The sequence below is a fragment of the Perca flavescens genome, chromosome 12 (genome assembly GCF_004354835.1).
Source record: "Perca flavescens isolate YP-PL-M2 chromosome 12, PFLA_1.0, whole genome shotgun sequence".
Lineage (NCBI taxonomy): Eukaryota > Metazoa > Chordata > Actinopteri > Perciformes > Percidae > Perca > Perca flavescens.
The window spans coordinates 25,545,665-25,572,671 of record NC_041342.1 but is presented as its reverse complement, the minus strand read 5'-3'; the positions used below and the strand labels follow the sequence as shown (position 1 = coordinate 25,572,671).

Here is a 27,007-nt window from a genome sequence, read left to right as displayed (position 1 = left end):
ACACACACACACACAAACTCTGCCCATCTAGTGGCAGGTGTTGCAGTTTATGGAGCGGAAGTGCAAAGTATCTGTGTTTACTCACTGCACTGAGGCTTAGCCAGCGAGGGAACAGACACATGTGGAAAAGAGAGGCAGGAATAATTCTAAAGAGTGTGTGTGTGTGTGTGTGTGTGTGTGTGTGTGTGTGTGTGTGTTTGTGTGTGCTTTGTGTATGTGTGTGCCCCTTGCCCATCTCCCTGTGGGGACTCTAACCTTCGGTCTCCCTCTGACTTCACTAAGTTAGGCTTCCGGGCTTACAGCTGTTTTGCAGAGGCACCCAGTCATACAACACAACACACAGCAAACTGACTATACATGCATGATTGGGGGGACGGATAGTTACAAGCTTGATGGATAATAGCTGGCTGGAGAGGTGAATGAATATCTGAGTAGCTGACTGGCTTGCGGAGAGGAGAGTTGGATATCTGATGCAAGGACTTACAGGTCCCATGGCATGAAAATGTCACTTTATGAGGTTTTTTAACATTAATATGCGTTCCCCCAGCTTGCCTATGGTCCCCCAGTGGCTAGAAATGGCGAGAGGTGTAAACCGAGCCCTGGGTATCCTGCTCTGCCTTTGAGAAAATGAAAGCTCAGATGTGCCGACCTGGAATCTTCTCCTTATGAGGTCATAAGGAGCAAGGTTACCTCCCCTTTCTCTGCTTTGCCCACCCAGAGAATTTGGCCCACCCATGAGAGAGAGAGACATCATGGCTTTCAAACGAGCAAAGTGGCAGTTGGTCAAGGCAACACCCCCCCTTGCCCCCCCTCTTTCCTCCTGTGTAGTGTGTAGGAACATAGTAATCCTCCTGGATAATTAAATGATGGTATAGGTTTATATTATGGCCATCAGTTTGAATCATTTTAACTTTGTTTTTAAGAAATTGTGTCTTGTTAGTCCGTTTGATATGGTAGAATGCTCCAAATACTACAAAACCTGTGAGCCTTAAACACAGTTGCTATGGAGAGGAACCCTTTCAGACGTGCAAATCTGGGCTGTAGTAAATTCAGAAGTCTTTGTTGCTGCAATTGGAAACAAAACACCCTGTCTTAGTTTCCAAATCAATCAAAAACTGAACCAGAAAATGAACCAATTGAAGTTCCTTAATGAAAAGCTTGAAAGTTGGGGAGACACCTGATTGACTTTCTTACTGAGAGTTAGATAAAAATGTCAATACCACTCTCATATCTGTCTGTTCAATATAAGGCTAAAGCCAGCAGCCTTTAGCTTAGCTTATCATAAAGACTGCAAACAGGGGGAAACAGCTAGCCAAATCAGCCAACCAGCACCTCTAAAGCTCACTAATTGACGATAGGGCTGGGCGATATATCGATATAAAAAATATATCGATATATTTTTAAATGAGATATGGAATTAGACCATATCGCATATATCGATATAGTTCAAATTTGATCCTTGCTCCAAGCAAGCAAGCAAGCTGCTGATCCTTTTGGATTGTCCTCTTTTATTTTATAGGCTTTTTATTTAAGATATTTTTTTATTTAAATGTGCACCATATGGAGCTTTGATTTCAATAAAGGTACTCCTGTTGTTATACAGTATTTATATGTTATACAGTTTACATTTTATTGTTATTTGAACAGCTGAGCATTTAATCATGAACCAGGTGAAGAAACCTGTTCATTATTTATTCATTATTTTTTGTAACTGTTCACTGAAATAGCTGGTTGCTATGAAACTACTTGTGACATGTCATATTTGGCTTTGACTTTGACTGAACATTTGCTCTCACTTTGCGGAAAAAATATCGGGATATATATCGTATATCGATATTCAGCCAAAATATATCGGGATATGACTTTTGGTCCATATCGCCCAGCCCTAAATGACGAATGTTATTTTTATTTAATTTTTTAAATCTGTTTATATGCTGGCAAGAAAGCAAAAAAAGTGTTTTGCTTACAACTCAACTCATCAATCTATTCCTTGCGGCATTTATGTACACAGGCTTCTTCTTTGAATTTTTATCAAAGAACCAGATATTTTCTAATTTAGCTCCTCATGTTTTGTACTGACAATTCAGCCAGTAGTCTATTATATTACTGCTAGCCTTAGAAGTGCTCCAACTGCCAGTTAACTAACATTGTCTACGCAGAAAATGATCAGGATGTTTTACTTCCGAAACACTGGACGCCCAAAATAACTCCCCCTACTCTACTAGTTTTTGTGAATGGAAGTTTTTTAGGTCTTGGATTTTGAAAATGAAATCTGAAAATGTAGCGTTGGGAAAACTTTAAAATGTATTTTGATGATATCAGTTTTTGAATTTAATTAATACAAATAATTTAATAACTGAAGTGAAATAAGAAACTGTGGAGTCATCTCTCTCAGAATGTGTTTCTCACCAGGGGGGCGCTAAAAGTAACGGGGTCATTTCAGACAACTGCTGGAGGCAAGAAGGCGAGGAGAGGCAGTTGGGGGTTAAAGGAGTCAGACCCTGAGGTGGTTCAACACTGAGGATTTTGTGGTAGGTCCTATTGCAACAAAATGCCGTCTATCAGGGCACAGGGTCAATTCTTTACATTTTGTGTTGTCATTCTTTTCTAGCTTGAAGGTTTACATATAGAGTACATAGCACAGTCAAAACAAGTTATACAACATAACTACATATATGTTGGTCATACATTACTTGAACCCCATGCCTCTTTTCACAACAGAGTAGAAGCAGCTCCAACTGCTCATTCATTATCATTCTGAGGCTATCTAAAGTTTAAAGGATATTCTTTGATTTATTCTTATCAACAGTTACTGGGTTAACATGCTTCGTTTTAGATAGAGGCCATCATTTTTAAAACACCCAAAATGTAGGTATATGTATATGGAAAGAGGGGGGGAAAATAAAGGTCTCATCCCTACATAAACTAAGGGTGGTGAGTAACATACATATATGGGTAGGTGACACTGGTTAGTTGCCCAGCTAGAATTTCACTCCTCAGGCAAAAAACATATAGAAGAATGTTAAGGTCATGGCAAAGGTGAACTGCCTGAAGCCTCCAGGGACATAGGGCAACATTTTCCAATCCTTTGGATATAGGTTTTGATGTGAATAGAGGTAATATATTCCAGTATGAGCAGGCCTGTACAGTCCTGGCTTTAAGCCAAAAGAAAAAAAAACCTGTATAACTGTATACTAACAAGAAGACACATACAGAAAGAAAGAAAGAGAAAGCTATGATAGATGTTTACTTCTGAAAAACCCATATGGGTTCCCAAAGAGCAGTTGAGGTGAGATTTGCCTTCATGCCAGGCATTTGCACCAAGATAATCAAAGTGCTGAATTGCTATATGCCGCTTTTCCGCTGCATGGTACGGCTTGACTCTACTCGACTTGCTCTTTTCTGGTTTTCCCTCAGCAAAAGCTGGATATTTCCTGTTGGATGTTTCATTTTTTTGGTAGATCCAAAAAGGTGGAGTAGGGGTCTATAGCGACCGCAGTTTTTTGTTTGCAATTCAAAGAAAAAACAGATTTTAATAAATGCCAGCAAAACTCAGTGTACACTACTACATACGTACACTACACCGTACACTACCTCATACACTATGCCGTACAATTGACAAATTGCAGACGTTCCTCTGTTGAAGATGAAATCCTGGCAGTTTCACGCACAGTCGCTAAGGCAATCGGCCAACACTGAGGAGGTACTATCTGCCGTTAAAAACGTACTGAGAGTGTGGCCGGGTTGGTTCAGTGGTAGAGCAGGCGCACATGTACTGAGAGGTTTATGCCTTGACGCAGAGGTCCAGGGTTCGAATCTGACCTGTGACGATTTCCTGCATGTCTTCCCCCTCTCTCTGCCCTTTCTCACTTAGCTGTCCTGTCAAAAAGTAAAGGCCCAAAAATAATCTTAAAAAAACGTACAGAGAAAAGTACTGATAGCAAAAAAGTCGAGCAGAGCCTTACCATGCAGTGGAAACACGTTGTTGGGCCCTTGACTTTTGACTTTACCACATAAATATTTATGAAAATAAATGTTGCTTTTTGTGCAGTTAAGACCTTTGTTTGTTTGGGGAAATTCATTTAAAAGCATTCCCCAAAAGTAACAGTAAATGTTCTTTACTAACTGGCTGAATAACTGACCCACTCTTCATTGTTAAAATGCACATTTTCATTCGTCTGATTTAAAATATTTCCATTGTGATAAGCCTGTTTGTTGGATGTCCGATTGTGTGGGAGGCTACTCCTTTTCCAAGTTAGGCACATTCACTGACGTTGCCCACATTTTAAAGTAGTTTTTTCAGGCTTCTGATTGTCAATATCTTCTTCTTCTTTTTCTTCTTGCCTTCTTGGTGTTATACAGCTGCCTGTTGGCTTGCTTGACATGCACTGTGGCAGGATTTATTTTTTATTTTTTTAACAAACGAAGAAAAAAGCCATTTTTAAAAAATACTTGTGGAATAGGCCTAGTTATTCTATGATATATATTTGTTAATCTTCTGCGTTGACTTTGCTGTTAAGAGCAGGTGCGCTTGTTCCATGGCGGATTGCTATTATGACAGCGGATTTGCCTGGCGCACGCCAGCAGGAGCTGTCCGGGATGCGGAAAAGTAATAAATGCCCATCTTGATGTTGCCGATGTTGCTGCGGCCTCTCAGGCGCATCTCCTCAAGTCTGGAGAGGATTGCTGCAGCCATGGAGCGTGGGCCTCCAAACGCACCACCTGCTCCTGTTCTGCCCCTTCCTCCTCACCCCGCCGGAGTGTCCAATCCTGCCGTAGTTCAACATCACGTCTCCTTAAGTCCTCTAATATTTCCTCATTTATGTCATCAACACATTCATGATTCATGGAAATGTTATGTAAAACACAACAAGCCACAAAGAATGCTGCGACTTTTTGAGGACTGTACTGTAAAGTGCCTCCTGATCTATCCAAACACCTGAAGCGAATTTTCAGTAATATTTTTCCTTGTAATTATGTATGGTTTGCAAAAATGGGAACTGCTGCGTCCGTGTAGATGAGAGAAGCAAAGTGTATGCGCGGTGTGCACACGTTACATTATGGCCAAGCATGCGCCCCTAAAATAGCATCTGAATACTTTAGATGACTTTAGACTAGCGCCACTGACTTTAGACCAGGTTTTTCCTGGTCAGTGGCGGAATTGTTTTCTGAAACTGCAAAATAGCACCAAGGAACGTTTGCGCCTGAACACGCCTCCTCTTTTCATTGAACCTCCCCCGGGAGCGCATTCCCTAATTTACCGACGTGTGTCTGTGGAGGGAAAAGTCTGCTGTGCGTCGGGTGCAAAATAGGAATGATACATGCGTTGGTGTACAAAGGCAATTGCGCTGAGTGCAAGATAGGGCCCTAAGTGTGTAAAGGCAAACAATACAACAGCTAGAACAGTCCAAGAAAATTACATCACTTTACTCTAATGCAGCCTTTAAAAGAAAATACAACACTTACCATATTACAATATTACAATATCCAAAATCTAAGACGATTTTTAGTCTCCTATCACGACATTGATATAATATCGACATATTGCCCAGCCCTACTGGTTATTTATCTCCCTGCGTAAATGATTCCAGCATTATCCACATTTTTGATTGTCTGCATCAGTTTTAGTGTGTTTATTCATTTATGCACTGGCTGCTGATCTCCATTTTGTTGGACTTGGCTTCTCCATCTCATGGTCATTAATGGATGAAGAGGGTCCTGTCTAGATGGCAACCGTAGGTTTGTGAAAACTCTTGCAAGACTCTCTTTCCCGACGACCTATCCTAGCCTTAACCATTCCAGGTCAATGCCTAACCTCAGCCATCTCGCGAGACTTTCTCAAATCTTGGGTTACCATATAGACACGACCGAAGAACTTGGATGGGATGATGAGGTGAATGAACTGCAGTTTCCTTTTCATTGTCATCGTACCTCACTGATTGTAAGATCACATTATGTCTACCTTAAATATACACATGAAAACATTGGGGTTATGTTACTGTACTTGGACATATTTAGCTAAATGTTACCGGGAATCAGTTTTTGCATTTCAAACATTGCATGGTATATATTATAATTTAGCATTATGTAACTAGGGTTAATTATTTTAATTTTTTTTTTAAAACAGAATACACTCACGTCATCCTATACCTGCATGAGTCATGGACCGTTTTTTTTAAAGACTCTTAGTGTTATGTGCAGAGCAGAACCTAAATCATTTGTAAATTATAGCGTTATCCCAACAGTCCACACTCTGTAGTTAAATGTGATACACTGCTCTAACTTGCACACAATTGCAGTGCAGTTGTGCAACTTTTGGAAGAAGGGGAGGTTTAAACAAAGCTCTGAAACAAGGTGAGGAAACAGGCTGATGAGGCTTATTCATCAGCTAGGAAGCAAGAACCAGGGGAGAAAAGAGCTGATGAGGAGGCTCATTGAGGCAGCATGTGTTGAGCAGGGACAAACGAGGGGGGTGGGGGTGTGATAATGCTTGTTGAGGCTTCGTGTGTGGTGCGCACTCTTGTTGTAGCAGCACACTTGCAGTGCGAAGATTGAGGGCCATTCCACAGATGTTTTTTAATGCTGCCTCAAGTAAAGAGGGCTAAAACAACAAGGCAATGAGGAAAAATAAGGAGAAAGAAGACAGATGGAGAAAGATGGATGATAGTCTGTCTGAGAGAGAGAGAGAGAGAGAGAGAGAGAGAGAGAGAGAGAGAGAGAGAGAGAGAGAGAGAGAGAGAGAGAGAGAGATGTCTTGTTTTAGGTGGTTACACCTAAACCAGGAGAGTACAGAGCTACTGTTTAACCAACCAATTTAATGTACTAGAAGTACACAAGTTTTAAGGTCGCCACAGTGTGTCATCATGTGTAATGGCTCTCCATTTCAGATATAAAACCCATGTCCAGCAGCAGTTGATATTGTTCTGAATTTACAGAATTTACTGCAGATACAGTAAATGTAAAAAAAAAAAGTTAATTAATTAATGCTCTTTAATCTTTAGTCTCGTCGTCTTGCATGTTGCAGCTTGAACGCAGTATTCACGCACCATTTGCTCACACTACTGGCCTTATTGAATGTCAATGCTATGTCTATGCTCTTGCACATGCTGAAGTGTGTGTGTGTGTCTGTGTGTGTCTGTGTGTGTGTGTGTCTGTGTGTGTCTACACTTGTTCGTGTGTGCATGAGTGGGAGGGTGTGTGGGGGTGAGAGGGATGCAGGTGAACAGCTTGCGAGTGCCAACAGTTCCGGAGGCCAGTCTCGCGCATCACTTGACAGCCATACCCGATGAAGGCCTACGCACAAATGAACTTGTTAAGCAAATTAGTGAACAAGCGAGGGAGGTTGGAGGGGTGGATGGGTGGGGGTGGGACGGAGCACACCGCTGCAGCGGCTTCAGCTAGACCTGCCTGCCTGTCTGCACTCATCATCAGCCATCACTGCCCCTTGTCCCTCGGTCTCTAACTCTTTTTCTATTCCCCTTCCTGTCACTCTGTCTTTCTCTTATAGAGCTCTCAGTATCCGTCTCTATTTCAGTCTGTCTCTTCCCATCTCTCTTGTTCACTCGCGCTCATGTAATCCTATTGTTTTATTAGAGAACAGCCTATTTCTAAAAGGGATTGAGAGATTGTCTTCCCAATGCTTTGACAGGGTGCTGTCATCCTACGCTTACAGCCAATGGACAGTAAAAGAGACTGTCAAAACAGATTGGTCCTCTGTGTAGAATTAAAGTGGTTACCAAAAATATAATAGATCCATGGTATAATACATGTATCTTGCATGTAGTTGACATACACAGACAGGACTGAAAATCCAGTGACAATGGTGGAATCTGTGATTATCTTTTCTGAAATAAGACTGATTATGGCACCTGCAAGTATGCATCAGTGTTTCCCCTATATGCGTTCAAGAGCAGCGCAGCACCGCTGCTATATAAAAAATCTCCCCAAACACATTGAACTTGCCTTTACTTTAAGCAGCCAGAGTCAGGGGATGATCAAGGATTATAGATTGAATACCCCCAGACATTGGCACCATTTAGCAGCCTGTTATTGGTTTATTGTCTCTTGAAAGCGCAGTTGGTGGCATTGATGGCTCAGCTGTCCATCTCTACCTTCCTAGTGAAGATGTAGAGACAACGTGGAACATGACACGTATTGGTAATGGTCCTGGGGTTGAAACGTCAGTAGCAAATATTGGATCAAATTTGTGATTTATCAATGAATGTAATGATTAGCAAAACTAAACATTAGTCAATGTTGGACTTGGCTTCTCCATCACATCAATAATCTCCACCAATTTCTTGTAATAATAATTCTCAATAATGTTGACATTTTCAACACACAAATGAAAATATATTTTTTAACTTGTGTAGCCTATTTATTTTGAATAGAAATATTCGAAGTTGAGTCATTTTTGGATTTTTAAATCATATATTTTTTTGAATTCTCACATGAATTAGGTTAACTGGTTGGTAAGGAAAAGACAGGAGGACAGTGGCCACGATGAAGGTTAGTTGGATAAAAAAGAGGAGGGGAGGTGGGTATTTTGTCTCCTGTATGTAAAATGTGAAATTGGAGGACATGAGACGCAAGAAGTCTTGATGCCTTACGTAATTCAACGTTATAACTTAGTGCACATTTGGGTCTAAAGCCCTTCTCAGGGGCAAACGTGCTGAATATCTTCTGGTGGTGCAAAACAAAATTCACTTCAGCACAACTGCTGGAAAAAATCTCACGGGGAACACTGCGCATATACACACACATACAGACATAAGTAGGATAATCTATCACTCATGAATGAATAAATGTGTCCACACCCATATGCACATGTAGAAGGTCACACGCACACATCTTTGTTAGTGCAGACACGTTTCAATCCCGTTGACGTCTGATATCTGACATCAAATGCCCACCCTCTCCTCTTTGCCCTAGCCACACCCAGCCTTCTTTGCCCTTCTTGGTCCTACCCCCGTTCTTTCTTCAGGCAACTACCCCACTTCCTCCTCCCCCCAGGGAGGGTATTTGAGGATTCCAGCCTGGTAAGGTTTGTGCTATAAGTGTCGCAGAGATAGAGAAGTTGGTCATCAGGCCATTGGGACTATTTGCTGTGCTTGCATCAAGTTCCTTATCATGGAAAATTATGTCAAGGTAAGGAGCTTGATGACACAGCTGAGGTGTCTACAAGTGAAGTGTAGTGTAGAGATTGTAGTAACTAATGTCCTTTTAATGTTTACCATGGACCAAAAAAAACAACAATGCTGAAAAGGCTTCTTTAAAATCTGTTGTATCATCTTCCATTTATAGAGAATATTGATAGACCTTTAATACTTATAAGCTTTTTTCTTGTAAAATATAACTAATATAGAGATTATTTGCAGATTATATATGTTCTGTAGAATAATGTTCTTACTATTTGCAGATAAATATAATAAGAATGTAAAAGGTTTCCATAAGAGACCAAGTGTGTTTTGGTGTATGCTTATTGCACAGAGTTGTGTGCTGTCAAAGAGACGGTGGTTCCCCCAACAAAGGAAACTTTGACGCACAGATGGTTTAGCTTAAGCGGTAAATATAAGATAGTTAGGGTCACAGTGGCCTTGAGTAATAATAACAAATGAGGACGAGACATAATACAGTGGTCCCCACCCTGGCAGGTGTTGTGTAAAGATAGCAGTCCTGGTGCGGAAGAAGAAGAGGGGGCCCAAGAAAGAAAGTATAAGAGATGAGGGGAAGAATAGATTGGGTCTCACAAGGTCTGACAGTCTAAAGATACGTGGACTGGCTCTGGCTTTTTGTCTGTTGCTAGGGAAACTGAGTCTCTGCATGCTTTGTGATCCCACAGATCTGTGTATTGAAACTCAGATGCTTGACTGATTAAACGAATGTATTAGACTTTATCTTATCGTCTTATTCGGCTCTTGCTTAGGATCAATGCAATTCCAATTTTACGACCGCGCAGGGATATATAGGTCTTTTTATTTGGAGTCAGACACATTGGCCCAAAAAGGGGGACACAGAGGAGGAAATCTCCAACAGTTCCCATAGGATTTCATTTAACCCGCTAAATCTTCTTTTACATTTGTGCTTCTTAATTTTTATTTTTTTTATGCTGCAAAACATAGAGAAAGTTATTTGCATACTACATAAAACTATCATTTAAAACTCAATATAAGACCAAAATGTTGGAAACAGAGTTGGCAAACGTACTAATACAGAGCAACAGAGAGAGTAGATGCTAAGTTGCTGTGTGGATGCATCTATGATCTCCAGAACATTCCTTTGGATAATTGAATCTCAATGTGTTTTGGGGTATAGTGTAACATGGGGCTGTTCGCTTGTGGTCATCAAGATTGCATTTTAATGGCAGGTATGTACAAAAACTCATCTGCAGAAGAGGGCTGACGTGGTTATCTGGTATTATGCCTTGGGTACAAACTTTAAAACATTTCCCATTTGAAATTTTGTTGCCACACCTAGTGGCAACAAAGCCCGATTCTGGCGTCTCCTCATGACACCTGTGTTTTGGCAAAAAAGTTGCACTTGAAGACTACAGCCAGCCAACTAGCCCATACGTTCAGCACCTGCGTGTGAGGAAATGTCTCTCCATGCCAGCAGGCGGCTGTAATCTATTTGTCATTTAAATAGGTAAACTGGATATATAAACTGTTGCTATGATACATACGACAAAACAGTGTTTGTCCAAATTTGTCAGCGGCAGAACAGAGCCTACTGCTTCACTCCTCGCCAGGATGAAGGCAGACAGTGGGAGATGGCTAACCAGATTGTCTATCTTCCGGGCTGTTGTCCATTTTCTTTGCAAAGAAGTCTCCCTGTGGTGGTGAAGCAGACGGACTGAGTAGCCCACTGGGGACGGCTGGCTAGTTAGCTAGCTGGCTAATTCCAGTCCTAATGCTTTCATGCTAGATTGGTTACAGAAAATGAGCGGAACAAAGTTCTCACTCATCTGGCGAAAGCAATGTGCTTTCCTACGCTGTGACGTGAATAGTATGAATGAAACATTTACTACAAATGTTCTCCCTTAGTCCTTAAATGGTCATAAATTGTTTTGAGAGTAGGCTACTTCCTTGTTTTATGAATGAAACCGTGGCGAGTTGAAGCAGCCGTGCTGTGTTTGTTAGCAATGGTCATCCCTGCAAACACTACCCTGTAGGTTCCTTTACTTTCAGAAGATATTACCCTCTGATCAGGAACTTTTTAAGGGGGTGAAATAAAGCCTTCAGAACTTAATGTAGACCCTGGTCTCTGCAGTGGAAATGCAACGAGTTCCGAAAAAAGGTTCCTAGTTCCGAGGGAAAGTTCCTGCGGTTGAAACACGGTGTTGTTGAATTGGTTGCGTAATTTCAGGGATGGCCACAACCAACACTTTGTTGGAATGCAGGCCAGTCTGCAGGAGCGCATTGTTAAGTGTTTTATTGTGAACTGGAGACCACTGACTTGCTGAGTGACTTTCTCAATGTATGGATTGATGTAACCTGTATGTGACCCCTAGCTTCTGGGCGGCCATCTATCCCACCCTTCATCTAACAGGGCTCGACTTTCTCTCCTTCTCCTCCTCTTCTTCCTCCTCCTCCTCTCTCCTCCTCCTGACACCCCATCCTTTGGTTTCAATTAATCAGCCGTGGAGGGGGATTTATTCAGTCCATGCCCAATGGGATCCTTTGGTATGTGGCCCCAATGGTAGCAGGTTGAGAAGCCACGGTCTACACTGTCTTTAGGCCTATTACTCTCACCTCACAGCCCACTCATAAAGGGAGCTTTGAGCCGCCTGTTTTTGGGGGGATCCGGTGGGCTTTTTGTTCCATAATAGCCGAGTGGATTCAGTCACAGCAGACAGACATGTTTACTAAACTCTGCATAGGTGGGGCAAGGGAGATTACGTGTGCCACTTTGAATAACCGATGCTTGATTATTGGCTGGGGAAAGTCTGGGGAAACAGTATCAAGAGCGGCTCATCTAAAAGAGTGATTTAAAGAGTTTTCTGATTGCACTTATTTGCATGATTCTGATTTGAATATAAAATTGATGTCTTGTAGTCAAGGGTTATCTTGTAAAGAGTATAAGAAATGTCATGGAAAGCTCAAAATACTGGACAAATTTAACTTTTAGAATGCAGCAACTATTTTATTTTTTTTGCCTCTGTGCATTGACCACCTGGTTCTGACATGTTTGAAACAGTCTTTAATCTGCACACACTTTTTACTGTTTGTTTATTATCAATAGGCTCTCATGACTTTGTCTGATGCAAGAGAAGTACATGTATCAAACTGTGGTCCCTTTCACCTTTGGCAGATCTCTACTAAAAGTCAGGAGTGAGTTAAGATCAGCTGCTTGTGTGAATGCAAATGATACTGCATTAAAGGTCAACTTTGTAGTGTGATAGTATAGCAAACAAACGTCTTTATTTCAGCTGAGGTACCTAATATTTTAAGCAGAAGATCTTGTAGTGTTTCCACAATATGCATTCAACAGCTGTTAAATGCTTAGCGCTGCTGCTATATAAATATCTCCCCAAAATGCATTAAACTATCTTTACTTTAAGCACCCAGAGTTAGGAATGATCAAGGATTATTGATAGAATACCCCTAGACATTGCCACCGTTTAGCAGTCTGTTATTGGTTATTGGTCGTTCGAAAGCGTGGTTTGAGGCAACGAAGTCTCCGCTGTCGTTCTCGACCTTCCTATTACAACGAAGTTCAGCGAGACAACTTGCGGAGCCTTCACGCTGGAAACGACCGACGCAGTGACGTCATTTTATGGCTCGCGCACCTCGCGCTGGGAACACCACAGCAACCACAAACCTACTTTAAGAGCATGCCATTGCAACTGTGACTCCTTTAAAACATAAAATGTCCCTTCACTAAAACCTCCCTGCAACCAGTCTGCACACACCTATTAGCTGGCTTCTTATTTTTAGATTTTATTGTGAGCAAGTTTTGTTAGCTAAACTACTAAATAAACTGGTGTCTGTCTAGTACGCTCTGCCAAAGATGTCATGGATGAATAGTCGACAACATGCACACCACTGGCTTGGTATTTTTTGTGGTGTGGTGAATTAAATCCCCCAGAAATCCATTTAAAAAAGAAATAAAATAAAATTCCCGCACACACTTTTCACTTCTGCATTTGGTTTATTTGTCACGGTTTCAGTCCCAGGGACCTTTCTCAATACACGTAACAGTAAAGCGACATAGTACACAATACTTAAATACAAATCATGATCCCATGATGATCCACAGCTGTGTTGGAGGTGTGCATGATCACACTCATGGGGGGGATACCAAATCCCCTTTGATAAGAACAAAAAGTTTTTTTAAAGTGAAATCTCACTCAGTACTCTTTCAGAAAAAGTCTCCCGAAGACCAACCAAGAGTGATGAGTCTGTCGGTCAATAAACCACAGCATTAGCTGCCTGTCTTTTTCCAGCCCGGTACGTTGTTGCAGATAGCAACAGACCGCAAACACTAGCAAATAGTAAATATATATATGGAATTATGTACTTAACAAAAAAGTGTGAAATAACTGAAAACATGTCTTATATTTTAGACTCTTCAAAGTAGCCACCCTTTGCTTTTTTTATTAATAAGGGAAAAAATCCACTAATTAACCCTGACAAGGCACACCTGTGAAGTGAAAACCATTTCAGGTGACTACCTCATGAAGCTCATCAGCTCTCAGAGAACACCAAGGGTTTGCAGAGTTATCAAAAAAAGCAAAGGGTGGCTACTTTGAAGAATCTAAAATATAAGACATGTTTTCAGTTATTTCACACTTTTTTGTTAAGTACATAATTCCATATGTGTTCATTCATAGTTTTGATGCCTTCAGTGAGAATCTACAATGTAAATAGTCATAAAAATAAAGAAACACATTGAATGAGAAGGTGTGTCCAAACTTTTGGCCTGTACTGTACATGTGCAAGTGTAGAGACCTCTGTGTGTGTGTGTGTGTGTGTGTGTGTGTTGTGTTCAGAAGTATTTCCAGAGAGCAAGTGTGAGACATCAGACATGTTAAATGATAACCAGGTAATACACTGTGGAAATCAGCTGTGTGGGTATATATGTGGAAATGCCTACGGTATATATTTTTCACACTCCTGTAAACAGTATAAATCAGTTTTTTCTTGCTAAAACAAAACAACAAAACCTCTATTCTCATAGTCTATATCCACAACGTTCCACTTCCGGCATTGCTCCATTGCCAACGGAAATTCCGCCGGATTTCACTCATTCAAGCCGGATGTCCTTTACCTTGGCTTTTTTTTGTGTTGACATTTTAAACTCTGTTCGATTTATGAGGGCTAAGGTTAACCTTTCCTCAAATCTCTGCAGGGTAAATCTAGACAGCTAGCAAGACTATCTGTCCAATCTGAGTTTTTTGTTGCGCGACTAAAACAACCTTTGAACGTAAACATGTTCCACCAAAACAAGTTCCTTCCCGAGGCTATTTTGTAGAGGCGCCGTTGCTCCGTGCGCCGATTAGCACCACCCAAGATGATTGTGATTGGTTTAAAGACATGCCAGTAAACCAAAGCACGTTTTTCTCCCATCCCGGAATGCTGTGTGGACTCACCAGACCCACCTCAGCAGCACTGTGAAGGAAGGTCTGTCGATGCAAGACTACTATTCTCATAACCTTTACTCTTTTAGACACATTTTACCTGACATTTAGGTATCTTCCCAAAAATGCATGCGTAATATTTATTTTTTTGCTTAAAAAAGCAACTCAAACCTACATTGAGGGAGATTTGTATATGTGCACAGAGAGACAGCTCCCCTGAGAGGGGGAGAGAGCAGTGAGCTGTCAGTAAAATGCCATCTCTCTATAGGAGATGTCACTAAATAGAATTCCTTCAGACAGGAAATGCCACGCACATTCAGCAACTGTATGATGTTAACAAATCCTATTTTGTAGGCGGGATGCTCTCGACTGTGTGCCTTCTGTCGCAACTGTATGAAGAGCTGTGACGCACCTTTTTTAAAAGCTCAGAAGATGAGGAGACATGCAAATAATTCAGTGAATTTGCAAAATAAGAGTGCTAATAATAAATATGTCATACTTTCAGCCTTCAAATGTCTACTCCCACTGTTTTTATACTGTCCAAACCACATTTGTATTTTTTTACTAAAGTTCAAAGATCATCATTAAAAGAGAGAAAAGGAAGGGGAAAGTAACCTAAAGTGCGTGTGTTGCCGTAAGCTGAAAGTAAGTTTGTAGTTCTTGCTACACTCCAGTGGACAGTGTCTTTTATAGACATGTCTGCAGTTGTCAAAAGAAGTCGGTTTGAAGGGTTAGTGCTGGTGTCTGTCATATTGGTCCTGTGCATGTGTGTAAACGCACGTGTGAAATTGTGTGTTCGTTCACCATTGGCGTGTGTAAGTGCAAGCTCTACCCTGTCTGTCTGCGAAGCTGAAGTGCTCTTTTTGGGGAAACTCAACTGTAGTTTTTTTTAAAGCATTTATTCCCTTCATATTACACCTGCAGACCTTTGTAGAATGACATGATTTGGGGTGAATCACATTGATCCCACTTTGTCACTCCCAGTCTGAGCCTGCACAACACAGATTCTCTGTGCATTCACATTCCAGGCAGTGAGCTGGCAGTCTCTACCAGGGCAGCTTAGCAGAGAGATGAGTTAGGGACTTTGTATTTTGTCGACAGCTGTTTGACACATTGTTGGTCTCAAACCTGTGAGATTATGATTACAGAATAGTGAATCACTTGTTCTGCTCATTGCAAGGATGGTTTGTGCTACAGTAAATACGCAATAGCACCAAGCTCTAATGAGAAAAAGTTGTGTCTTTGGAAACTCATGTCTGTCTTTGCTGGACACCTGAGTTTTTCACCAGTTTTTAAAGTGTCTCTGTATTCAGCTCTCAGCACGTTTGTGGCTTCTACTGGAATCTCTGCAATTTGGAGTTTAGTTTCACTCCTGTATTCCTGTTTGTACTTTAAGATATCAGCCTTACCTTACTGTTCAGTGATCGCTGTTATGTGTTAAAGTCTTAAGTTGCTAAAAATGCAAACTGAACCTTTCCTGCTATTGCTGCTTCACATTAAAAGCTTTCAATTGGATGTTTTTATTATGAAGAACTGATAGGAGATGCAATATGCTTGTCACCAAGTTAGCGGAGCTTTATTACCGGTGCTATTCTTCAATGTGTAATCCTTTGAATACGGACATTCAATTCACATTTTATTTATAGTGTCAAATCATAACAGAAGTCTAGACCACACTCTATAATTGACATATTCCGCCGTTTGAAATATTTCAGGGAGGAACAATGCAAATAGAAGACGGCTGTGAAAACATTGTCCCAGATCACTAAGTCCTCTTAACTCACAAATCTGTCACCAAAATCAACGTCTTGCTCTAAATATGTGTAATAGGCTGCTTCTTTTGTTCATTTTATCAGTGTCCTGATGCAACAACAGCAAATTCAACGCTGTGACTCAAAAGAGACCCTGGAAAGAGAAAAAAACGTTTCAAATTAAATCAAAGGATAAACGGGGGTGGGTGCATGTATGGTCTTACATAAAGTCCAGATGGTCCCAGAGAAGCATGTGACATAGAAATGGAGGGATATGTAGAGGTCAGGAGGGCCAGCCCAGGGGGCTCCCGAGAGCCAACACCGCAGGCTATGACACCTGGGCGAAGACACGGGGTCAATCAAGGGACATAGGGATTTCATGAAAAACGCTTTGTTTATCTCTTGTCATGAGAATTCAGCCATTATATCGTGTCTGATGCCGCTCTGATGTTTATTGGATCGTGTTGATTTCAGTGGATTCAAGATCAAACCTTAAATCCGCTGATGCACCTTTTTAAATATCTTCAATCTGTGACTAAAATTAGTTTCCCGTAAAACCAATCTACAACCTACAGAGACTGCAAACTGGTGGATCATACTCTACCTGTAGCTGGATGGGTCATCAGTAATAACACAACAGCTTTTAAAGGTGCAAGATAGTTGTCCTGCTTTCTCTCTGTTCAACTTAGGGCCGTTGTTGGTGGAAAAATAGTTATGTATGTGCAGCTTTGTTTTTTAAGGGTGTTTTGGTTTTAGATTTTTAGATTTGCCACTTAAAGGAGCAGTGTGTAGGATTCAGTGGCATATAGCAGTGAGGTTACAAATTGCAACCAACTAAATACCCCTCCTCTCAACCCTCCCTTTCCATGCATGTAGTAGAACCTACGGTGGCCTTCAAGTAATGGTAAAACGCAAAAGGCCCTCTCTAGAAGCACTGTTTGGTTTGTCCGTTCTGGGCTACTGTAGAAACATGGCGGGCTCTGTGGAAGAGGACTATGTAGATATGAAGGACTCATTCCAAGGTAATGAAAACACGACGCTTCTTAGTTTCAGGTGATTATACACTAATGAAAAAAATGTCATTAATTTTCTAATCCATTTATGCCAATAGATCCCCCTAAATCCTACACACTGCTATTTGTGCAGTAACATATTTATAAATACATATATATTTGGTGTGTTTCTTTAGAAATGTATTTGGTTCCATATTTAATGGTGGAAAATAGGAATGACCCACCTTATTCTTTCACAATACCGATTTGGATACTTAGTTTGCCTTCTGTATTCCTGCTGCTCTGTTTCATTTGCATTCGCCTTAGTGTGACTGACTAGCACAGCAATCTGCTTGTTGTGCTAACCTGTGTCCCGGGCGGAACTCTCCCTTGTGAACTTTGGTTCCACATTATGTGCATCAATCTACATACAAAATAAAAAATGCTAAATCAGCTAATCGTGCTAAAAAGGCACGATGCCGATCTCCCGATCAAGTATTAATCAATCGGGGCAACCCTACTTTATAATGTTTAAATATAGCAACTAAATTGGATACACTGCAACAACACAGTGCCTGTTTTCATGGTAAAAGAACATCCACTGCACATGTCCTGTACTTCTTCTGTACTCACTCACTTTGCAACTGAATTGAAACTAGTTTGACACTGTGTGCCAGTGCCTGTCTGGAATATGTCAGGTTGAGTTTTAGAGAGTGTACACCGGAGATTAATGGGTCATTGCAATTCCCAGTGTTTCTCTCCTTTCTGTTTGTTCGGGCTGTAGACCTGAGCCAAGCTATCAACTTCTGTGCTTATGCATGAATGCCGGGTGCACAGAGAACACACGCAGCTGCACACTGTGTTTCTGACGCTCCTTTTCCTTCCAAAGTCAACTCCAGACGGAGACTTCGTAATGTGCGAACCGCTGTGACGGCGGGGCTCACTGCTGTGGGTTTCTACTCGCACACTGCTGTGACCGTGGCTTCACTCTGAGCATCTCCTCGCCAACAACACTTGTGTTTGCTGATCTTCCTGTCTGTCCCACCTGCAGCCTCCACTCCTGCACAAAGAAAGGTCAAGGATGCTGGAGAAAATGCTCTTTGTTTTGCCCTCCTGACATGCAAGCACAGCCAGACTCAAAGACAAACAACAGAGCTTTGGGGAAAATATGGCGGCTTTTTGTTTTATGTGGTTGTTGCTGTTTTGCTGTCCGATATTTTTTCATATCAGTCCCACTTGCCGCTGCCTCAAAGTTGAACTACAGCACCATGGGAGGCAAAATGTGGAAATTGTTGTGGTTGTTTCTGTTGCAATTTTTTTGCTGATGAACAAGATCTCGCTGTGTTGGAGGCAGAGTGTTTATCTGGGAGAGGTGTGTGTGCTTGCAACATGCTATCTCCAGGACTTGGTGTCCTGCAGCCGTTTTATAGAATTAGAACCAAACATACAGTACATGTCGCTTTATTGCTTTTATATAAACTTTACTGCAACATCTTGTTCACAAACAAAGCTGTTAACTAACCCCATTAAGGACAGTTGTACTGTAATACTGATTAATTAATTAATTAATGTACAGTATATATTTAGCATAGCTGACAAAGTATGGCATTGCATTTAGTGTATTTCCTAATGACAGGGTTAGGGTTAGAATTTTGTGATTTGAAAGAATTGTTGACAGCAAAATGAACCTTTTGCAGCAAATAAGAAGGGTGTTTTTATGACCAGTATTTACATTTTTGTCAGGCTGTTCATTCATTGAGCCTGTGAAAATAAGGCTCTACTATACACAGATAACACGAGCAGCATGAATGAATGAATTAAGTTTTTATTATTGTGCCACTGTGCCTGAACTCTAAGCCAGAACCAGAGTGCTGTGTCTACATTTTCATTTTCAACATTAAATGTAAAAGAAAAATGTAAAAAATCTTTCACAATCAGATCTTTTAAAAAAATATGTATTGAATAATACTGGAAAAATCACAGCAAGTACCAGTTAAATAGGCCATGTTGCCTTCTTTTTCAGAATTCTGAGGGCAAAACTTTCAAATTTAAAGACATAAAACAACCACAATCATTTCATTATTTCAATCATCTGTACTCCAGAATGTTTAAGGGTTTTGTTGAACTCTTTCATGGAAAAAATAACTCTTAAATCATCATAGTTTGTAGAGTACAAAAGAAAATGGGACTCACTCTGCTGTTGCCCATTGAAGACTGGTTTACTTCACATTCTTACTTGCAATGATGACACGGTTTAAATAATTTTGCACAGAATGGAAGCAAATATGTAAAGTTACCAAGATCATTACATAATTTCAGAATGTTAATGACTAATCTGTTAAGTCAATGACCTTTACTCATCTGCACATGTACCTTTTACCGAAAGAGTGTTTCAAAATTAGCAGTATTTAGAGCATGAGTGTCCATGTGCGCCCACAAAACACAGACAGACAGACACAGCTGAGGTTAAGAACGAGGTCAGGAATGAGGGACCATATGATCCCAGCAGATGGAGTGATGGAAGGGAGGGAGGAGAGGAGAGGAGAAGCTCGAAATCAGGACGACAAGACCAAATGCTTATCGGCTGTTCTTAAGGCGCTGATTTCACTTTACATCCTGTCTGCTCCAGCGCGCTCACCTTCTGCCAGACTTTGGGATAGAGGAGATAGTATGTTACAGGAACTATTCAATAACTTTAAGCACATAAATAATTGAACTCCCAAATATGTTAATGTTTACCATTGTTGCATGATACCAGTGTTTTAGGCAAGACCACTTAAACCGAGACCAAGTCAAGACCAAGACTTTGAGGGGTTAAGACCGAGTCAAGACCAGACCAGTGCCAGACAGCCAGAGCTTCTCCTGTCTTCCTCATTCACTTTCTTGGGAGTGTGTGTTAAGGGGGCGGGAAGAGGGGGTTAACACTTACAAATTTCAAATTAGAAATGAGTTATTGGTTGCATTTGAAGCAGGATGTTTTACATCCGATCCCAGTAATGATGTTAACACATAACATTTGACAATGCAGAGGCAATTTTGTGATATCCCTGCAGTTGTGGTCTTGACCGGTCTTGAAATAAAATCCAAAGTCCTGTTTATCCGAATCCAAGACCTTGAGACCGGTCTTAAGACCAAGACCAATCTTGAGTACTACAACACTGCATGATACTAATAAAAATAATACTTACGAAAATAAGGCCTTCCAGGATGCTCCACACTGCCACAGCATTCACTTCTGATTCATAAGAGGTGTGTTTTAATCCTTTGAGTGCCGTCGTTTGACCCGATGCAGCAGCACTATCTCAGAAACGCATTCACTTTCCTGCCACCTGAAGTCACCTCTGTCTCTCCCCCTGTCTTTGTTGTAGAACGGAGCAGTTCCAGGCGAGCCAGTAAAGAAGGATGAAAACTCCCGGAGAGGGAACTGGGGCAACCAGATAGAGTTTGTCCTCACCAGCGTGGGCTATGCTGTGGGCCTGGGCAATGTCTGGAGGTTTCCCTACCTCTGCTACAGAAATGGAGGAGGTATGCATTATGATGTAGAGCCTAGCTCATTTCTATTGGCAATGACACGCCACATGAATGGAGTGAAGTACAATTTAAGTCCATTTAAACATACAGTACATTATACATACATAAGTATTTACTGTATATACACACTTGCCTTAAGCAAGAAGTTATCCAAGGTGATGATGCAGAATCCAGAGGAATCTGTAAGTAAGGAATTTAAAGCTCCATTAAGCATGATTGTCTAAATCCATTGCTAAGTTTGTGTGAAATATGCTAGATTCTTTACAGCTACTAGCTGATTTCAAATGAGTGATTTATTTAATCAGGTTACTCCATTGATACTTAAAGCTATAGTGCGTAGTTTCTGTCACCCCCATGAGGAATTCTAAGTCGTGACAACAAAACTGTTGGCGCGTCCACATGATACAAGCCTTCGTGATCGCACACGCTCCTCCACGCAGTTGCTAGTTGCCAAGGAGGACACGGAGGATTAAAAAAACATGATGGATACTTCACAAGAGGTAATTATCTTCACTCGAGTTTTTGCGCAGTAAAGTCACCGGATAACAGAATCTTCTGAACATAGCCATACTGAGAAATACAGAGAGAGTTGTGTAGAGATAGTCTTAATTAGCTTTGTAGCAACTCATTTGGCAATGGCTTGAACGTAACAGACGTTCATTAATATCAAAAACTCACGCACTAAAGCTTTAAGGAATGTCTCTGTAAGTAAAGACTTATAAAACGGTATATAGGCAACATCTGTGGCCCTGTGAAAAGCAATCAACTACTATGTAAACTGGAAATCACAGTAGCATTAGCAGCTGTAACGTAACTTCCAAATGTAAAAGTTTTAGGGGGAAACAATACATTAAAACTTCATTGTCAATGTTTTGTAAATGTAGGTATGACTTAGTTTTTTTCATACATGCACACAAAATAAATGACTGTTTCAGTGTTAGTTATATTCATGAGTGTAGAATGAGAGGAAATGTGATTATGAAACCTAACTGACTTTATTTGGTCATTAAGTGTGATGTTATTGTCTTAAGATTAAGAGATATTTTTATTAATCTCGCAAGGGGAAATTACATTTTTACTACTGCCACCCCCATAATTTATTTGAGGTGTATGTTTTTTATTTTTTTTTTTGGGGGGGGGGGCTACAATACAAAAATCTTCCCAGTTTACATCATTAAACAGGTCAGATGTATCAACCATATTCCATATTAGAATACCTCTTTTACTATCACAGTTGATCATCTCACATCTGTCTGATTGTACCTTCTACAGTATTTTAATCAATGCAGGATGTGGTGTCTTCGGTCTTCACCAGTTGCGTTACGGCTCACACTCCATGAACTCAATGTAATTCAATGAACTTCAATTCAAATCATCTTTTTAAGCATCAGTTGTAGTTGTGCGTAACTACATTATTGTTTGTTGGGGTGTGAATGCTGTCATAATGTGTCTGATTGCACAGAATGGATCCAGCTGCTTCTTGCTGCTTCCGCTGATTCCATGAAGTCTTTCTGCCCTCTAGTTAAATGCATCCTAAAAACTCTGGATTAAATAGACTAAAATATGTTCTTAATAGTACTAGAAAATATTCCAAAAGATGGTAAAAGGTGGTGAGTTTGGCCAACGTCCCATAACTCAGTGACTCAGACTTTTTCTTGGCATCTATCCAAAACTCCAGTTCATATGTTTGTGCTGCAAATATTTGGATGTACAGTATATGCATATGGAAGAAATGCATTCCTGTACAAGGACTTTGTACACGTAGGTCAAACATTAGCTCACACACAGCTGCAAATAGTGCACAGAGGACAGGAGAGCTGAGCTTTACCAGGAGCTCACAGTAAGGTTTTGGTATTGTACAGCATCAGCTGGTTGCACCAACCAAATTTGCATACCGACACTCATACGAAAGCGCACGTGCACACACACAGGCGCGCACACACACACTCGCACTCCCACACACACGCACACACACACACACACACACACACACACACACACACACACACACACACACACACACACACACACACACACACACACACACACACACACACAGATATTCCCTATAGATGACTGTCTGGTTTCTGGTCCAGTCTGAACCACCAGAGAGTTGCTGCACCATGCATTGAACAGACACAGCTGCACATGCAGCAACCTCTCTGCTCACTCAGGGGAGGTTGTTATGACAGATGAGGTTTATGTTTTCTTTTATTTTGTTCTTTTCTTTATGTGTATGTGATATGTATATACCGTATAATATATAGCCTATCATTCAATTCTGTATTATACCCATTGGACGTCGTAGCAGTGACGTCACCCATTGGTTTGTGGACTGCCGTTTTAAAGCCTTGAGTGTGGCGATACCGGCGTTGCCGTCTAGTTTTTTTTAAACCGGATTTGAAGATTTTGTTGCAATGGCGCTGCGCTAAGCTAAATACTAAAGGTGGAGAGTTATCGATTTTCAACCCTTATCATCCAGCAGATTTACCAGCGGGTAAACAAGGACCTCCGGATACTAAATGTCAGGCTTTTTTGTTGATCCAGACTATATGCACGGTAGTACACAGAAAATTGGCAAACGTTCCCTTAATAGTGTCCACACATAAACCGTAATAAAGCATTAATCTTACACAAATTGGACTTGTGTAATGTAATGTAATTTCTTTTATTATTTTTTATTTTCTTTATCATTATTATTGCAATTCAATATGGACATGACAGGTTGTTCATTTCAAGGAGACATTCTTACATTGAACGTATTGACACCACTAACCACTAACGAACACTAATACAATAAAAATAAAAAATAAATTAAAAAAGAAGGAGAGAAAAAGGATAATCACACATGAAGGAAAGGGTGTGACCACTGTCTACAAAACCATCACTGGAGTATGGTTAACACTACTGCCTTATACATTACGGAACTTCCATACATATCCACAAATGAAAAATACATAAATCAAACATAAAACATGTCTCTACTCATTCTACTGGGAGTCAGGCAATGTGATTTGTTCCCTAACATAATCTAAGGAAGGTCCCCATATCTTCTTGTACTGATTTGCTGATCCTTTCAAAGAGTATCTAATTCTTTAAAGTTTGAGAAAATAAAGGGAGGATGTCATTTTCTTTCCCTTTTTATGGCTCGATGTATGTCTTCACGCTGTTCATATTGCAACTTCCAGTCCTCCTAACATAGACCATACAGTTACCAAGTGTCTGTAATATTGCCTCTGCCCTCCAGGTGCCTTCATGTTACCATATTTCATCATGCTGGTGTTCTGCGGCATTCCTCTCTTCTTCCTCGAGCTGTCTTTCGGTCAGTTTGCCAGTCAGGGGTGTCTGGGAGTATGGAAGATCAGCCCTATGTTCAAAGGTTAGTGTCAAGGTGTTTGTGTGCTTGCATAAATCCCATACAAACATACATTTTTGGGGACAAAATAATTATTTTGCTAGACAATCTCCTTTTATTTAAGTTCTTTGGTTGTGTGTGTGTGTTTGTGTGTGTGTGTGTGTGTGTGTGTGTGTGTGTGTGTGTGTGTGTGTGTGTGTGTGTGTGTGTGTGTGTGTGTGTGTGTGTGTGTGTGTGTGCAGGGCTGCCAACTTATCAATTTAGTTTGTAGTGAAGACATTCCTATGGATAAAGTCTGTGTATTTTATGAGTAGGCCTTATGTGACATTACCCACTGCAGGGGTTAGTGTCATCACGCCTCAACCCCCAGGAGTGTTGTTTAAAAAGTTCAGCAGCAAAATTATCAATTTTAAAGCATTTATAGACAAATAATCATGGTCACTGATAAATCAGTAATGTGCTTATGTGCGCATCAAACCATTTGCCCTTTTAAATCCTTATTCTACACAGTTTCTTCTGCACATCAACAGGTGTGTTGGAGACTGACACATTGAAAACAGTTCACACAGATCCATGAAAACAATGTGAAAGACTTAAAACATGTGGCTCCGTGTATAACTCCCTCAGGACAGTTTTTTCATGCCCAAGTGCGCCACCGGTGCCCCAAGGCAGCCTGACCACAAAATTACCAAAAAGTGTGTTTGGCACACTCCCAACACAGTTGGCAGGGCGAAATTGACTGTAATCTGGCCGTGCTGCTGGGTTCAGAAAAATAGATCTTGCGGTGACCTCTCTGCCGACAGAGTAGCAAATAACCATCGATTTGTAGAGGTAAAGAGATAAAAACAAACAGTGCAGAGAGAGTTTCAATGTTTATACTGTATAAATTAGCCTAGCAGCTAGCAGATCTGCTCATCATCTGACAGAACAGCACAGTGAATTTCAGTCAATTTCAGCATGCACATTTTTTTCAGCCTAACATTAAAAAAAGAACTGCTAATTTTGGTAGTGAGAGCAAGTTAGCGGACTACCGACGAGTCACCACTGCACTGTCTCTGCTGGCCGCGGGTGTGTGTGAGGAGAGGACAGAAATGCATAAAGACTCTCACACTGAGCTGAAATAGAAACACTGTGCTGCTGGTTGGCATTCATTTTAAGAATTCTGTTATTCTATAGTATTAACGAAAAGGAAAGAAGAAAAAAATATCCAAATACCAAAATTGAAAACTAAATACCTACCCAACAAACGGTCCAGACCAACTCTGTACTATGTGAAATATGTCCATACATTTAAGAGTACAGTAAAAGATTCCATGCAGTGGCCATACCAGTGTTTTACCTCTTCAGAAGCAATTATATTGACATTTTAGGAAAAGCAAATATACCGTCATATATAATGTCACCGTCTGTGCTTCAAATTATACTGTGATAAAGATTGATGTCAGGTTTAAAACGGAAAGTAAGTTGGTACTTCTATCCTAAGGATGCAGCCATTAGCAATGTTGGTGACCCATCATGTACAAAGCTGTCACGTGCTTCACGTTCAAGTTCTAATGTTCTCCCATCCTGTCTTCTTCTCCCTTCAGGTGTGGGCTATGGCATGATGGTGGTGTCTACCTACATTGGGATCTATTACAACGTGGTCATTTGCATTGCCTTCTACTACTTCTTCATGTCCATGACAAACTTGCTTCCATGGACCTACTGCAACAACCCGTGGAACACACCGGACTGCAGCGGGGTGCTGGGCAGCAGCCCCCGGTTCAACGCCAGCCTGGCTAACGCTACCACAAGCCTGGTAGCAGCGGCGTCCGAGGTAGTCAACCATACCAAGAGGACCAGCCCCAGTGAGGAGTACTGGAAGTAAGTCTCTGAAGTACATCAATGATATTTAGTTCATTAATAAGTGAGTACAAGTAATCACCGTTGTGCGGGATGTTTTTAGTATGAGCATTACACATTTTTCCAGTATTGATCACCGCAAGGTCTGTATGACCGTAGACTTAGTTTTGTTAAGTTTTGTACTCTTTGGACTTAGTTTTGTAGGCCTATCGTACACAAGAGGCATGCAGGAGGTATCCCATACTACCATTGTTAGGGTTGGGCATCGAGAACCGATTCCTACTTGGAATCGTTTCAAAAATTACGATTCCATTGGCATCGTTTCTTTATTGGAATCGTTTGGAGGATTTGGTTTCAAATTTAACATGCGCAAGTTTTGGTTTCCGTAGCGGCCAGGCGCTTGTTGTGTTGCAGCCATGGAGCACAGTAAGCGGTGCGGCTTTATTTTACATTGAAAAAGCCCCGTCAAACTGCAACCCACCTTTGAATAAATTTGTGAAATAAGCATATGATCCGTTTCAAATCCACCCCTCAAAGGATCTGAATCGAGAATCAATAAGAACCGGAATCGAAAGGAAGAATCGGAATTGGAATCAGAATCATTAATATCCAAACGATGCACAACCCTAACCATTGTTCAGTCTGTGGGACAGCTCTAAAGGGCTCTATTTTAATGGTGCAACAGCAAAGCTCTTAACAAATCTGCATTAAGTGCCAGGTCATGTGTGTGTAAGGTCAATGAGGGTGCATTCAAGTGCACCTGCTAATTATGTTCCTATACAGTAGGTGCAGCTACAGCTACAGCTAGAGAGAGAGAGAGAGAGAGAGAGAGAGAGAGCGAGAGCGAGCGCCTTAGATGCTTGTAAGAATTTAATCCAGCAGGAGTTGATATTGTTCTGAATTTACCATTAATCTCCAGCTCAGTACAAACGGCTCTGATTTGCATTAGACTTGTATT

General features: G+C 40.9%; 1 protein-coding gene across 2 annotated transcripts in view; it reads left to right on the top strand.

Annotated features, from left to right (window-relative positions):
* slc6a9 (solute carrier family 6 member 9) overlaps positions 1-27,007 on the top strand; it is a 73,038-nt gene that overhangs the window by 31,665 nt on the left and 14,366 nt on the right. For both annotated transcript variants that reach the window (XM_028592895.1, XM_028592894.1), the window contains exons 4-6: positions 20,690-20,846; positions 24,100-24,231; positions 25,794-26,070. In XM_028592895.1, the coding sequence (XP_028448696.1) occupies positions 20,690-20,846; positions 24,100-24,231; positions 25,794-26,070 (566 nt within the window). The remainder of the gene's footprint in view (positions 1-20,689; positions 20,847-24,099; positions 24,232-25,793; positions 26,071-27,007) is intronic.